We start from the raw sequence: 15,792 nt of genomic DNA on the forward strand, positions 1-15,792 counted from the left end.
TTGTACAAGGAAGGGCTTCATCTTTATTCTTCTGCATGTGGATATCCAGTTGTCCCGGCAGACTGTTCTTTTCCTACTGAATTGTCTTGACACCCTTGTTGAAAATCAGTTGACCATTATGTAAGGGTTTATTTCTAGACTCTCAATTATGTTCCAATCATTTATGTCTCTATTTATGTCTATGCTACACTGTCTTCATTACTGTAGCATTGTAGTAAGTTTTGAAATCAGGAAGTGTTAGTCTTCTAACTTTACTCTTTTTTTTCAAACTCTTTTGGCCATTATTTGCATTTCCATGTGAGCTTCAGGATCAACTTATTAATTTTTGTAAAAATGTCAGCTCAGATTTTGATTAGGATGCTATAGAATCATTTTCTAAATAAATTTTAGTTTGACTCACCTGACTTTTCTGCTTAAGGTTACTGTTATTATACTTAAATCTTACTTCTTTTTGAGAAATTCATTATATATGCTCACCTATTTGAAAGTGAACAGTAAGGCATACTTATATTTATAGAACACAAACAACTCTATACCGATTTTTAAAAATTACTGCTTTTTCTTGTCTGATAAAAAGGTAGTAATAAATACATGGTTGTTGTAGAACATTTAGAACACACAGATTTAAAAATAAAAATCAGTGTAACTTAGCCCTCTGTGATTCCAGATTTTGTTGTCTATCATTCCATAAATCGTAGTAACATTTACTACTACTAACACGGTTTTCTAAGCACTTTACATATATGAAGTCATTTAAATCTCCAACAGTCCACTGAAGTTGATACAAGTGACCCATTTTACAGAGGAAGACTGAAGCACAGAGAGATTAAATGAGTTGCCTGAAGTCACACTGCTAACAGTTGGCTGAACAATTGGCCTTCAGTGCAGACAATCTGATTCCAGAGCCCGTGTTCTCAACCACTGTTCTATACTGCCTTTTATTCTCTTATACATATGTCTGTGGTTTGCTGTGTGTGTACACATCCATCACATCCATATGTGTATCATAGCCTTTTTTTAAGCCCAAACAGGATTAGCCTGTACACAGTTTATAGTGTGTATTTTTCATATAATGCTACAACTGAGCTTAGAAGCACAGCCAGGTCCTTGTAGTAACAACCACTCTTGATCGTTCCTGTGCTTCTGAGGCCACTGTTCTTTTCCTGTTCTCCCTGGGCGAGTTCCTGAGTTCCAATCAGTTCCTGATTGGGTCATGCAGATTATTCTCCAGTGAGTCAATTGCATTGCATCACACCTGCATTATGGAAACTTTCAGAGTAGTGCCTGAACAAACATTTTTTGACTAGTTATACTTTAAAAATATTTATATTTCTAGTTTTTTGGTGGTAATAATAGCAACAACAGTAAAGCCTTAAATTCCTAGAAATACAGTTGCTTCTCCACCAGCTTATTTTTGTCTTTGATACATTATCTTATTTTATTCAAATACCAGTCTGAACACACATGGTCCAAGAACACTCAAACCAAATATAAACAGATGTTAAAGATTGGTCTTTAAACATCATAGCCAGTGATGTCACACTTGCCTATGAACTCACCAACATAAAACTACATCCACACCTCAGTGGCCACCAAACCATTCAGCAGAGCTTCCTTAACTGTGAGTTGTTGAAAGCTGATAGTTTGAACACTCTTGATAATTTTTTTCGAGCTCTGAATAGCTGTAGGAATCTCAGCAGAGATTGGTTGGAAGAACCAGCTCAGCCTAGCCAAAATGTGGCCAGAGCTTTGAGTAAGTCACAGCAGCGCTGGGGCCTTCTCTGCAAGGTTATGGACAAACTGGGCCATGTTCCAGGATGGAAAGTCTGTTATCCTGGATGGCCACTACTGAATGTCACTTCTCCAGCAATTTAATAATAAATGATATTTAAGTGTTGTTTTAATTTTTTATTTTAAAATAATTTTAGACTAACTGAAAGTTGCAAAAAAGAATATAAAGAATTCCTGAATACTCCTCATCTATATTCCCTAATATTACTATTCTGCCACTTTTGCTTCATTAGTCTCATTCTCCATATGTATAATTATTTTTCTATCCAATTGTGAGAATGTCTTTCCACCTCTAAATTCTTCAGTGTATTTCCTAAAAACAAGAATATGTCCTTATAGGGGTGCCTGGGTGGCTCAGTTGGTTGGGTGTCTTGATTTTGGCTCAGGTCATGATCTCGGGGTTTTGGGATCAAGCCCTGCATCAGGCTCCACACTGAGTGTAGAGCCTGCTTGGGATTCTCTCTCTCTCTCTCTGGAAATAAATAAACAAATACAAAGAATATGTCCTTATATAACCATAGCTCAGTGATCAAATTCAGAAAATTAACATTAATACAATACCATTATCTAATTTACAGACCTTACTTAAATTTCACTAATTGTTATGCTGATACCCTTTATAGCGAAAGAAAAAAATCTTTCTGTTCTAGGATTCAGTAGATTCAACTCAATCAGGTTGAATTAAATTAAGGATTACCTTTTCTAATAGATTTAAGATATAATTCACATACCATGTGATTCACCCATTTTAAGTGTACAGTTCAGTGGTTTTTTAATATATTCACAAATACATATTTGTTGTCACCACAATTTTAAATATTATTGTCTCCTTAAAAAGCAACCTTGTACTTCTAGCTATTGGCCCTCTATCTTCTCCTTTCAGTTCTAAGGAACCAGTAATCTGCCTTTTCTATATAAATTTACCTATTCTGGACATTTCATTTAATAGAATCATATAAAATAGGTAGTCTTTTGTGACTGGCTTCTTTCACTTAGCATGCTGTCTTCAAGGTTCATCCGTATAGGAGCATGTATCAGTACTTCATTCCTTTTTATGGCTGAACAGTATTCTGTTGTGTGGATATGCCACACAATATTTTGTTGAATCTTTTCATCAGTTGATGGACATTTGGGTTGTTTCCACCTTTTGCCTGTTGTGACTAAGTTTGGTATAAACATTGGTGTGCGCGCTCCTGTGTGGATTCAGTTCCCTTGGGTGTATAACTAGGAGTGGAATTGCTGGGTCGTATGGTAATTCTACATTTAAATGTTTGAGGAACTTCCAGATGGCTTTCCAAAGCAACTGCACCATTTTACATTTCTACCAGCAGCATAAGAGGGTTCTGATTTCTCCACATTCTAGTCAACACTTGTTATTATTTGACTTTTTGTTTATAGCCTTCTTAGCAGGTATGAAGTGGTATTCATTGTGTTTCCCAGATGACTGATGATGTTGAGCTTCTTTTCATGTACTACTTTCCATTTGTATATTTTCTTTGGCGGTATGTCTACTCAAGTTCTTTGCTGATTTTTAAATTGAATTATTTATATTTTAATTAATGAGTTGTGGAATTATATATTCTAGATAGAAGTCTTATTATCAAATATATGATTTGTAAATATTTTTACCATTCTGTGGGAGTGGTAGAATGTCTTTTTACTCCCCCCCCCCCCTTTTTTTTAACGGTGTGAAATCCTTACCTTCATTTCAATGGGCGGCAGTGGTCGGGGCAAATCCTATTGGTCTGGGGGCAGCTCCAGGTCCTCCCTGTGGGTGCTGAGGTGCTTGGGGCCAGCCTCTCCTTTGTAGGCCCCCACCTTTGGGGTGCAATGGGTTTGGGCAGGGTCCTGCCCCCTGAATTTCTCCAGCTCCACCTTCAGCCCATCATTCACCTTGGGTGGCAAGTGCAGCTGCTGCTCCACCTCCTCTTCTTTTTACTTCCTTGATAGTGTTCTTTAAAGCACAAAAATTTTCAGTTTTGAGGAAGTCCAATTTATTTTTCTTTTGCTACTTGTGTTTTTGGTGTCATCAAAGAACCCATTGCCAAGTCCAAGATCGTATAGGTTTACCTTTAGGTTTTTCTCTAAAAGGTTTATAGTTTTAGTCTGTACATTTAGGTCTTTGATGTATTTTGAGTTAAGTTTTGTATATGGCTTGGAGTAAAGGTCCATCTTCATTCTTATATATGTGGCTATCCTGTTGTCTGTCATTTGTTGGAAAAACTATTCTGTCATCTGGTAAAAAAAAAAAAAAAGACCATATACACATGGATTTATCTTTAGACTCTCAATACTATTCCTTTAATCTGTGTTTGTCCTTATGCCAGTACTATACTGTCTTGTTAACTGTTGCTTTGTAGTGAATTTTGAAATCAAGATAGATGAGTCCTCCAACTTGGTTATTTTTCAAAATTGTTTTGGCTATTCTGGGTCCCTTACAATTCTATGAATTTTAGAATTTGCTTGTCAATTTCTTCAAAGAAGCCAGCTGGGATTCTTATAGGGACTGAATTGAATCTGCAGATTAATTTGTGGAGTATTACCATCTTAATAAATGACTTTTGATTCATGAACATGAGGTGATTTTCCATTTATTTAGATCTTAAGTTTCCTTAAACAATGTTTTACAGTTTTCAGAGTGTAAGTTTGGTATCTCTCTTGTCAAATTTATTCCTGCGTGTTTTCTTCTTTTTGATGCTTTGGAATTTTATATATTCATTTGGGATTGTTTATTGCAAATGCATAGTAATGAATTTGATTTTGAAAATCTTGACCTTGGGTCCTACAACCTTGCTGAGCTTGTTTACTGGGTTTAATATACTTTTTTTTTTTTTGGTGGTGGTGGACTCCTTGGAATTTTCTATATATAATATCATGTCATCTGTGAATAGAGTTAGTTTTACTTTCTAGTCTTCTTTTCTTGCCTGTTGCCCTGGCTAGAACCTCCAGTACAGTGTTGAGTGGAAGTGGTGCAAGTGGACATCCTTGACTTGCTTCTGATCTAACAGGGAAAGCATCCAGTCTTTCACCATTAGGTGACTGTGGGTTTTTATAGATACCCTTTATCAGGTTGAAGAAGGTTCCTTCTTTTCCTGGTTTGTTGAGTGTTTTTTTGTTTTGTTTATCAAAGAAGGTGTTGGGTTTGTCAGATGCTTTCTATTTTGATGATTATATGGCTTTTGTATTTAATGCTATTGACTATGTTATATTAATTGATTTTGGGATGTTAAACCATCCATGCATTCCTGTGATAAACCTCACTTGGTCATGTTATATACTACTACTTACATGATTTTGGAGTCATGTTTCTTGTATTTTGTTGAAGATTCTTTTGTCTATATTCTTACAAGATATTGGTCTTTCGTTTTCTGTGATGTTTTTGGTTGTGTTATTAGGGTAATAATGGCTTCATAGAATGTGTTGGGGAATGTTCCCTAATCTTCTATTTTTTTGGAAGAGTTAGTGAGTAATTGGTATTCTTTGAATGTTTGATAGAATTCACCAATGAAGGCATCTGGGCCTGGGCTTCTCTTTGTGGATAGTTTCTTGATAATGAATTTAGTGTCTTGTTATACTCAGATTGTCTGTTCTTCTGTTTCTAATTTTGTGTCTTACTAGGAATTTGTCCATTTCATCCAAGTTAACTAATTAGCATGTAATTATTAATAGCAATCCTTTTAAATATTTTTTATTTCTGTAAGGTTGGTTATTTAGGAGTGTGTTGTTTAATTTCCATATATTTTTAAGTTTCCCCAATTTCTTTCTGTTACTTATTTCTAATTGCATTTTATTGTGACTGTAGAACATATTATTTTTATCTTTTTAAATTTATTGAGCTTTGTTTTATGGTCTAGCATATGGTCTAACCTGGAAATTTTCCATGTGCACTGGAGAAGAATATTTATATTAGCTCTCGTGGGGAGTATTTTTTAGATGTCTGTTAGTTGTAGTTTGTTTATAGTGTTGACCGAATAGCTTATTTCCTTGTTGATCTTCTTCTTTTTCTTCTTTTATTTTCCTTGTTGATCTTCTGCCTGGTTGTTTTGCCCATTACTGAAAGTGGAGTGTTATGTCTCCATCGATGTCATTGATGTCTCCAGCTGTTGTTGAATTTCTTCTTACCCTCCTATCAATTTTGCTTCATGTATTTTGGTGCTTTGATTCGGTGCATGTATGTGTATAATTGTTAGATCTTTCTGATGGATGGACTCTTTTATCATAAAATGTTCCTCTTTATCTCTAGTAACATGTCTGTTTCGAAGTCTGTTTTAGCTGGTATTAGTATAGCCACTTGAGCTTTCTTATGGTTGCTGTTCCGTGGTGTGTCTTTTTTCTGTCCTTTTACTTCCAGTCTGTTTGCACCTTTGATCTGTTATGTGCTTCCTGTCGGTACTGGATACGGCTGGGTCTTGTACTCTTCCCACCCTAACATTCTGCCTTTTGATTGGATTGTTTAATCCATTCATGTTAAATGTTAGTACTGATACAGTTGGACTCAGGTCTGCATTTTATTTGTTGTTTTGTATATGTCTCATGTTTTTTTGTTCTGTATTTCTCCTTTACTGCTTTCTTTTGCATTAAGTGAATATTTTCTAATGTAGCATTTTAATTTCCTTAATTTTTTTCCTGTATATTTTCCATTTCTTTCCTTAGTGGGTGCACTAAAGCTTATCATATACATCTTAAATTATCAGAATCAACTTCAGCTTTATACTCACTTAATTCCAGTGAGATGTGGCAATGTTACTCCTGTTCTCTTTTTCCCTTTATGGTGATATCATTTTACATATCATACATGTCATATAAATGTTACAAAACCAATGTTACCTTGTTATAATTCTTTCTTTATATGGCTTTATGTCTCTTGAAGTTGAAAGAGAGGAGAGAAAGTATATGTTTGTAGCTTTTTCTATAGTAACCTTGTTATTTATTTATTTCTGGTTCTCTTCATTTATTCCTGTAGATTCAGGTTACTATCTGGAGTCATTTCCTTAGCCTAATACACCTTTGCTGCTACCACCTCCTTTGTGGTGCTATTGGCAAATAGATTACATTTCTGTATGTTAAAGACTCAACAATATATGATATAATGTTTTTAAAAATTGTTTTAAAAATTAATTTTAAAACACATTAAGTTGTTAAATTTGTGTTATTATACATATGTTGCTTATTTAATTGTAGTAAAATACACATAATTTCAAATTTACCCTTTTAACCATTTTTAAGTGTTTGGTTCAGTGACATTAAGTATGTTCCTGTTGTACCAACATCACCACCATCTGTCTCTAATCTGAATTTATACCAGCTTACATTCAATAACATAAACTCTGCTGCTTTAAAGCTCTGTACCCACCCTTTTCAGTTACTGATGACACAAAATTACATCTTTATATATTGTGAGTCCAAAAATATAAACTAGTAATTGGCATTTTTAATGTATTAGTCTCTTAAATTTTGTAGAAACTAAACAAAGTTACAATAGTACTAACTTTTAGACTAATAATTTTTTGAATGTATCTCTTAATTCATGTAGAAGACAAAAAGTGGAAGTAAACTGTTGTTACATAATACTAGCTTTGATAATTGCCCACATATCCCTTTACTGAGATCTTTGTTTCTTCACACAGCTTTGAGTTACTGTCTGGTGTCCTTTCATTTCAACTTTTTTTGTTTGTTTTAAAAGATTTTATTTATTTGACAGAGAGAGGGCGAGAACAAGCAGGGGGAGCAGCAGACAGAGGGAGAGGGAGAAGCAGGCTCCCTGCTCAGCAGGACCCTGGGATCATGACCTGAGCTGAAGGCAGACACTTAACTGACTGAGCCACCCAGGCGCCCGCTTTCATTTCAACTTAACAGGACTCCCTGTAGTATTTTTGCAGGCTGGGTCTGGTGGTAACAACTTCTTCATCTTTTGTTTATCTGGTAATATCTTAGGTTCTCCCTTACTTTTTCCTCTCAGTTTTATTGAGACATAATTGATATGTAACTTTGCGTTTAGGGTGTACAACATAATGATTTCTGTATATATTGCAAAATGATTACCACAGTAAGTTTGGTTAACATCCATTACCTCTCATAATTATAACAATTTTGTTCTTGTGATGAGAACTTTAAGATCTACTCTTAGCAACTTTCAAATGTATAATACGGTATCATTAACTGTAGTCACCATGCTGTACAGTTACATCCCCAGAATTCATTTACCTTATAAAGTTTGTACCTTTTGACCACCTTCACCCATTTCCCTAACCACCCCCACCCCTACCTCTGGCAACCACCAATCTGTTCTCTATTCAGTTTTTTAAGATTCTGCATAAGTGAGATCATGCAGTATTTATTTGCCTTTCTGTTTGACTTATTTCACTTAGAATAATGCCTTCAAGATACATCAATGTTGTTGCAAATGGCAGTATTTCTTTTTCTTCCTCACTTTTGAAGGACATTTTTGCCAGATAAATTTAGATTCTTGGTTGACAGGTTTTCTTTCTTTTTTTCCTTTTTTCTTTCTTTCTTTGTTTTCTTTTCTTTCTTTCCTTCCTTCCTTTTCTTTCATTTTGAAAATACTGCCCAGTTGCCTTCTGGCCTCCAAAATTTCTGATCAGAAATCTGCTGATAATCATATTGGAGATCCCTTGCATGTGAGGAGTTGCCTCTTTCTTGCTGCTTTCAAGATTCTCCCTTTCTCTTCAGCTTTCAACAGTTTGATTATAATGTGTCTGGGTAGGAACTGTTTGTTTCAGCCTACTTAAGAGTTCATTGAGCTTCTTGGATGTTTATGTCTTTCTTCACACTTGGTACATTTTGGCTATTTCCTCAAATAATCTCTCTTCCTCTTTCTTCCCCTTTGGGACTCCCACTATGCATATATATTGGTCTCTTTAAATCCCCTGTAAGTTGCTTCAGCTGGAGGGGGTTTGTAACAGGGTTAGTGAGGGCTGCAACAATGGTCGCCTGCTTCTGTGTGTACACCTCTGATCAGAAGCAGCAGTCATCTCTCAGTACACAGATCCCCAGTACTTGGAGGACACGGTTCGTATTGCCTTCCCTGGCTCCACAAGCTGTGTGCAGGCTGCTCCAGAACATCTGCACAGCTGGGGGAGGGGGCCAGAGCTAGAAACTGAAATTGACTGAAATTAACCACAGTTTACCCTCCAAGCCTTCCCGGGAAGTTGCAAGCCTTCAATAGACTGCAGAGTCCTGAAATAGTTACATCAGGCATTCAGCAGCACAGTTTTTGTCCATGTGAGGAGATGTAGTTCTGGTCCTTTCTGTCATCTTTCATACATACTGTATTGTGTATTTACTTTTTTTTTTAAGATTTTATTTTTTTTATTTGAGAGAGAGAGAGAGACTGAGAGAGAGAACACAAGCAGGGGGAGTGGGAGAGGGAGAAGCGGGCTCCCGAAGCAGGCTTCCCGCTGAGCAGGGAGCCCGATGTGGGGCTCGATCCCAGGACCCTGGGATCATGACCTGAGCCGAAGGCAGACACTTAATGACTGAGCCACCCAGGCACCCCATTTACTTTTAAAATCAGAGAAGGGGCACCTGGCTGGCTGAGTCAGAAGAGTATGTGACTCTTGATCTCAGTGTCAGGAGTTCGAGCCCCCCGTTGAGTATAGAGATTACTTAAATTTTTTTTTTTTTGAAGGAGAAACTATGCATTTATGTTAGGTTTTATTTGCATGAATTACTCTCAGGTGTAATCTGAAACTGGCGCCTGTAGGAACAGGAGGGCAGGGAGAGAGGGAAGGAAGAGTCAAGCACTCCAGATTGGTAGGTGGTAGTTTTATTTTATTTTATTTATTTATTTTTAAATATATTTTTTTATTTATTTATTCATGAGAGACAGAGGGAGATAGAGAGAGAGAGAGAGGGAGAAGCAGGCTCCCAAGGAGCAGGGAGCCCGATGCGGGACTCGATCCCAGGACCCCGGGACCATGACCTGAGCCGAAGGCAGACGCTCAACCATCTGAGCCACCCAGGCGCCCAGGCAGTAGGTGGTAGTTTTAATAAGCAAGGGAACTTACATATGAGGCCTGTCATAGGCAGCCACAAGATGAGTAGATCTCCACACCCACCTGCCAAATCTCAAAAGTTCATGTTATATATATATATATAGTATGTATTATATTAATTGGGTTCAATCACATGTACTGTCCAGACGGTCTCAACACCACATCATAATCTGAAGGTTTTGTCCTTAGGGCATCCTTTGGGAGTGGGGAAGGCAAATGGAATGCAATTCCAAGGACAGGAGGGGATAGGGAACCTCCAGTTGCTAGGGTCAGGCTCACAGGTGAACCAGAGCTAACGTCCTCTCCATAACCGCGCCCCCCCCCCCAAAGCAGTGCTTTTTGTGTTTCCATGTAAATTTTAATTGTTGCCTGGGGTTTCTTACTTTCAGCTTGATGAACTTCCTTTAGTAGTTCTTATAAAGTGGTCTGCTAGGCACAGATTCTGTTTTTGTTTATCTGGGAATGTCTTTACTTCACCTTTATTTTTGGAAGGTAGTTTTACTAGCAATGGGATTCTTGTTTGACAGTTTTTTTCCTCAAGTACTCTGAATATATTATCCCATGGCCTCCTTTGTTTACGTTAGCTGTTGATGTTATTACTGTTCCCTTGTAAGCGGTGTCATTTTTCTCTTGCTGCTTTCATGACTGTCTCTGCCTTTGGCTTTCAGCACTTACTTTCATGTATCTGTGTGTGCATTTCTTTGAGTTGATCCTGCTTGGAGTTCATTGAGATTCCTGGATGTGTAGATTAATGTTTTTCAATACATTTGGAAGTTGTCAGCTATTATTTCTTTAAATAGTTTTTCTGCTCCTTCTCCTTCTGATGGTCCCTTTACATTTGTAGTTGGTGTGTGTAATGATGTCCCACATTTTTTTTTAAGCTTTTATTTTAGAGAGAGCACATGAGCTGGTGTAGGAGCAGAGGGAGAGGGAGAGAGAGAGAGAGAAGCAGACTCCCCACTGAGCAGGGAGCCTGACATAGGGCTCAGTCTCACAACCCAGAGATCACGACCTGAGTCAAAATCAAGAGTCAGACGCCTAACTGACTGAGCCACCAGGTGCCCTAATGATGTCCCACATTTCTGAGGCTGTGTTCACTTTTCTTCATTTTCTTTTCTGTTTCTTGGATTACATAATCTTTATTGATCTCTCCCCAGCCCACTTACTTTTCTTTCTGCCAGTTCAGGTATACTGCTGAGCCCCTCTGGTGAATTTTTCATTTGTTATTGTACTTTTCCACTCCACAATTTCCATTTAGTTTTTCTTATAATTTCTTTATATCAGTATTCTCAGTTTGATGTGACATTGACATCATACCTTCCTTTACTTCTTAATGATGATTTTCTTTAGTTCTGTGAATGGGTTTATAGTGATGTCTTTGCCTGTTAACTCCAGCATCTCGTTACCCTCACAGGTAGTACCTCTCTTGCCTGCCTTTTTTCCCCAGTGTATGTGTCATACTCTCCTGTTTCTTTGTGTATCTCATAGCTATTGATTGAAAACTGGACATTTCAGAAAGAAAATATATTGTTACAAGTCTGGGTACTGGCCTCCCCAGGGAGGGGGGTTGCTATTGTTATTTGCTTCTTTAGTGATTGGCTGGATTTTTTAGTGATGTCTCTTTTATCCCTTCTTCCTGTCCCCACAATGTAAGTCTGATGTTGCCTCTTAGCTGGCGAGGCCTTGGTTGTGTCCATAGCCACCTTGGAATGACTGGCTTTGGCAGAACTCTTTTGACTCTCCCTTGCCCAAGTAGTTGTTAAGGTTTTTTAGTTGCCAGTTGATGGCTCTCGTTTCCAACAATGTCTTGGGGCATACATTGCTCCACAGACTGATCCAATAAAATTACGGCTCCTTTGAACGGATGGGTCCCAGGGTCAGTGTTTGGAATCTGTTTTGACCCCGGGGGCTCATCCCAACTTCTTAGTTGTCTCCATCAAAGTAGGTGGCCCATAGTTTAGCCTGTATATCCAGTGAATTTATCAGTCTCCTCCTAGTTGCCATTCACCACTACTTCCCGTTTTTGAGAGCACTTGTAGGCTTGAATTTCTCCACTCTGTTCTTTTTTTTAAGATTTTATTTATTGATTTGACAGAGACACAGAGAGAGAGCACAGATAGGCAGAGCAGGAGGCAGAGGGAGAGGGAGAAGCAGGCCTTCTGCTGAGCAGGGAGCCTGATGTGGGGCTTGATCCCAGGACCCTGGGATCATGACCTGAGCCGAAGGCAGACGCTTAATGACTGAGCCACCAGGTGCCCCTCTCCACTCTGTTCTAAACGAGGTCAGTTCATTAAGGAAAAGATTTGGTGCTGTTTTATGTCTTGCTTCTTGCCCAAGGCAAAATCTCTGAGCACAGCTGGGAGTGAAGACAATAGTATACTTGTCTGGGTGATAGCCCTACTTTAGAAGCTCTGTGCAGGTGAAGGGCCTCTCATCTTCTTGGCATACTTCACCCAGCATGGAATCTTCACATTATGGTCTGGGGCAAAGGTGACTGGGGCCCCAGTATTTTCACTGGCCCGGCTCCCAAGGTACAGCCTCCATCTTATAAGTCCAACCTGGTGTAAAAAGGAAGTTCCCACCTCTTGGATGTACTCTCTCAAAACTTATCCTTAACAACAGATATTGGGGGCAGGATGAGATATGCTGATATTCTGCCCTTCCCAGGAAGATTGCCTTTCGACTAGGAGCTGGTGGAAAGGGAGCCCTGTGTTGTCGGCTTCAGTCTGGTATAGACTTTTCGTCTCACTGAGCTGGGTCTAGGGAGGGAGGCAGTTGGTCTTAGTTAAAATACCACCCACTCTCACTGTTCTTAGTGGGTTTTAGATTTTCTTTGGGGGAACAAAGTGTCTTCATTTGATACTGTACGCTCTCGGGACCACTTCCCCAGAGACTTTAAATGGTAAGTTTTAAAAATGATTTTCACCTGGGGTGCCTGGGTAGCTCAGTCAATTGGGCGTCTGACTCTTGGTTTCAGCTCAGGTCATGATCTCAGGGTCATGAGATTGAGCCCCGTGTTAAACTCGCACACAGCGGGGAGTCTGCTTGAGATTCTCTCTCCTTCTCCCCCCACCCCGACTTGCACTCTCTCTCAAAAAATAAATAAATAAATAAAAATTTTCACCAGTTTCACTGAGGAGGGATCTTCAGAGCTCCTCAAGCTATCATTGGTAGATGTAGAACTAATTGGGATTACATATTATGTTTATGTCTCATTTAACCTGGGACAGTTAGGACATTTTTGAAGACTATAGGCATGTGTTTTATAAAATGACCCTCGGTTTGGATTTGTTTGATGTTTCCTCATGAACAGATTCAGATTATGCATTTACAGCAGGAATACCACAAAAGTGATACTGTGTCCTTCTCTGTGCAGTGGATCAGGAGGTGCGTGATATCTGTTTAACACATTATTAGGTGTTATTTTAATTCCAGGCATATATTGAGTATTACATGGTATATTTTTTGATTATTAAATTGAAATTTTTATGTTATTTGCATTTTTGTAAATGCCTTTGCTGAATTATCTATGGGACTGATTTTATCAATTCTAATATTCTAATATTGTTGTGTTTTACTAAGAGCTCTTTGTATTAATGATATTAATTCTTGGGCATGTATGTTGCAAATTTTCCCCAGTGTAGTATTTGTTCTTAATTTCTTAGGACTTTAGTTTTTGGTAACTTGAAACTTAAAATTTTTAAAAAATGATAGTATTTTCCCATATGACTTCTACCTCTGGTGTCATGCTTAGAAAAGCCCATCTTTTTTTTTGAAAAAAAAAAATTTTTTTTTTTTAAGATTTTATTTATTTAACAGAGAGACACAGCGAGAGAGGGAACACAAGCAGGGGGAGTGGGAGAGAAGCAGGCTTCCCGCTGAGCAGAGAGCCCGATGTGGGGCTCGATCCCAGGACCCTGGGGTCATGACCTGAGCCAAAGGCAGACGCTTAACGACTGAGCCACCCAGGCGCCCCAGAAAAGTTCTTCTAAGATTACAGAAATGTTTTCTTCTACTACAAACTGATTTTCTTTTTGTATTTCCCAAATAGGTACGTTTGCAGGAGCACATGGGTGAAAAATACACAACTTACAGTGTGAAAGCTCGCCAGTTGAAATTTTTTGAAGAAAATGTGAATTTTTGAGAATTTAATCTGCCAGTACTAGAGACCTATTTTTAAAGGTTTTTGGCTTAAACAAATAACTCCATAATAATGATTGGAGGCCATCACCATCCTTCTCTTTTTTTTTTTTTTTAACTGGGAGAAAAGTGGGCTCGAACAGAGTAACATGAAGCAATGTCACAAAAGAAAGAAAAAACCTTTGGCTAGCTTACTCTCTTGATGAAGAAAAGCTATTAGAAGATGTCTGGTTACTGTTTACTGAGCCTTAAACCACCAGTTTTATATTTAGAACTTTATTTTTAAGATACTAATTAGCTTGATTACAGGGCCATAAAATTAGATTGGAAGTTTTATATTGTACTATAGTGATAAATGCATAGGAGAAGTAAATAACATGTCATAGTGATACTAGTTGTCATTGTTAATAACTTTAGGTAGTAGTTGATAAATTATTTTTTTAAAAAGTCAATTCATGATTCTGGGAGTAGATTTGAATATGAAGTTGTATCTACTATTTGAGCAACTGAATTCCTTTTTTATATATTGATGGATGTTTAGCCTTTTATTTTCATTTAATATGAACCTCATTTACGGTATATAAGAATTGAAACAGAAATATTTTGCCTTTGTCAATCAACGTTTTTGTATACTGGTCTTTTTTTAAGAGTAATATTTTCATTGGCAAAAACATTTCCTAAAACACTAATTCCCTTTCCAATTAAGCAATTTGTAAGTGAAGTCCAGCTCCTTTTAGTTATGTTGGACATATTTATCTCCTGAATATGTACATCAAATTATTGGTTGTCTTTAAATGTATGACTATGTATCACATATTTTATTAGTTGTTTAGTAAGGGGGTAATTCCCATGTGGGAAATAAATTGTTTTTAAAGAAGTCTTGATAGGTAAATTTTCACTTCTATATTCAAGGGACTTTATTTAAAAATGAATACTGCTCCAGAAATGTTTTCATTTTTCTAATTAAAAATGTTACCTGACCTTCTTTGAAAATTACACATAAAATATTCTAACAAAATGTTCCCTTTCCAGTCACTTAACAGACTTTTAGTTTTTACTGTGTGCCAGGTGCTGTAGGTCAGGAGCTGCAGATATAGTGAGTAAAACACAATACTCCTTGCTCTTACAGTGCTCATAGTCTGGTTTCTGAGACCTCTTAGTTTTACTTTGAAGGGTTTGTTAGAACTCAGCAGGAAAACCACCTAGTCTCAGTCCCATTTGGGGGCAAATCTTTGGCAAACTGGGTTTTCCTCAACTATTCACCATTTCTTGCATGTTTTACGAATCTACATCTTTCTGGAGAGACATCAGTTTTACTTAAGTTTCTTACTAATTGCCATATGTACATATTATTTTCTTAGAATTTAAAAATTCTCCCCCATACGTTATTCCCATTCTGCATATTTTTATTTTGCTTAAACATTCATTCAGTTTTCATCCCAGTATCTTTTGGTCATTCTGTGGTTTTTCTTTCCTGACGGCTTTATCATTTTTAATCTTTCTTATGTAATTATAAAACACCTTTAACAGGATGAATTTTCTTCTCAGTATACCTTTGGCCACATTTCAGATTTTGATATTATTTTGACATTAAATCTTAAATAGTCAATAATTCTGGTTTTGGTTTTCTCTTTAAGCAGTGTTCCTTAGGGACACCTGAGTCGCTCAGTTAACCATCTGCCTTTGGCTCAGGTCATGATCCCAGGGTCCTGGGATTGAGCCCCACATCGGACTCCTTGCTCAGTGGGAGCCTGCTTCTCCCCCTGCCTGCTGCTCCCCATTCTTGTGCGTGCTAACAAATAAATCTTTAAAAAAAAAAAAGGTAGTGTTCCTTAATTTCCATATA

The 15,792-nt window shown here is 37.5% G+C and overlaps 1 protein-coding gene and 1 pseudogene across 3 annotated transcripts in view; one reads left to right on the forward strand and one right to left on the reverse strand.

Moving 5' to 3' along the window:
- NEK4 (NIMA related kinase 4) overlaps positions 1-15,476 on the forward strand; it is a 37,601-nt gene extending 22,125 nt beyond the window's left edge. The window contains exons 14-15 of one of the 3 annotated variants that reach the window (XM_088028124.1): positions 13,120-13,193; positions 13,858-15,476. In XM_088028124.1, the coding sequence (XP_087884250.1) occupies positions 13,120-13,193; positions 13,858-13,906 (123 nt within the window). In that variant the 3' untranslated portion in view covers positions 13,907-15,476. The remainder of the gene's footprint in view (positions 1-13,119; positions 13,194-13,857) is intronic. The other 2 variants (XM_028124400.2, XM_028124401.2) reach the window with 2 other exon arrangements.
- LOC148165119 (ATP synthase F(0) complex subunit g, mitochondrial pseudogene) lies at positions 1,516-1,809 on the reverse strand (annotated as a pseudogene).
- Positions 15,477-15,792: the final 316 nt, after the last annotated feature.

The sequence above is a fragment of the Eumetopias jubatus genome, unplaced genomic scaffold (genome assembly GCF_037043125.1).
Source record: "Eumetopias jubatus isolate StellerSeaLion01/CBP00866 unplaced genomic scaffold, mEumJub1_p1.0 scaffold_1, whole genome shotgun sequence".
Taxonomy (NCBI): domain Eukaryota; kingdom Metazoa; phylum Chordata; class Mammalia; order Carnivora; family Otariidae; genus Eumetopias; species Eumetopias jubatus.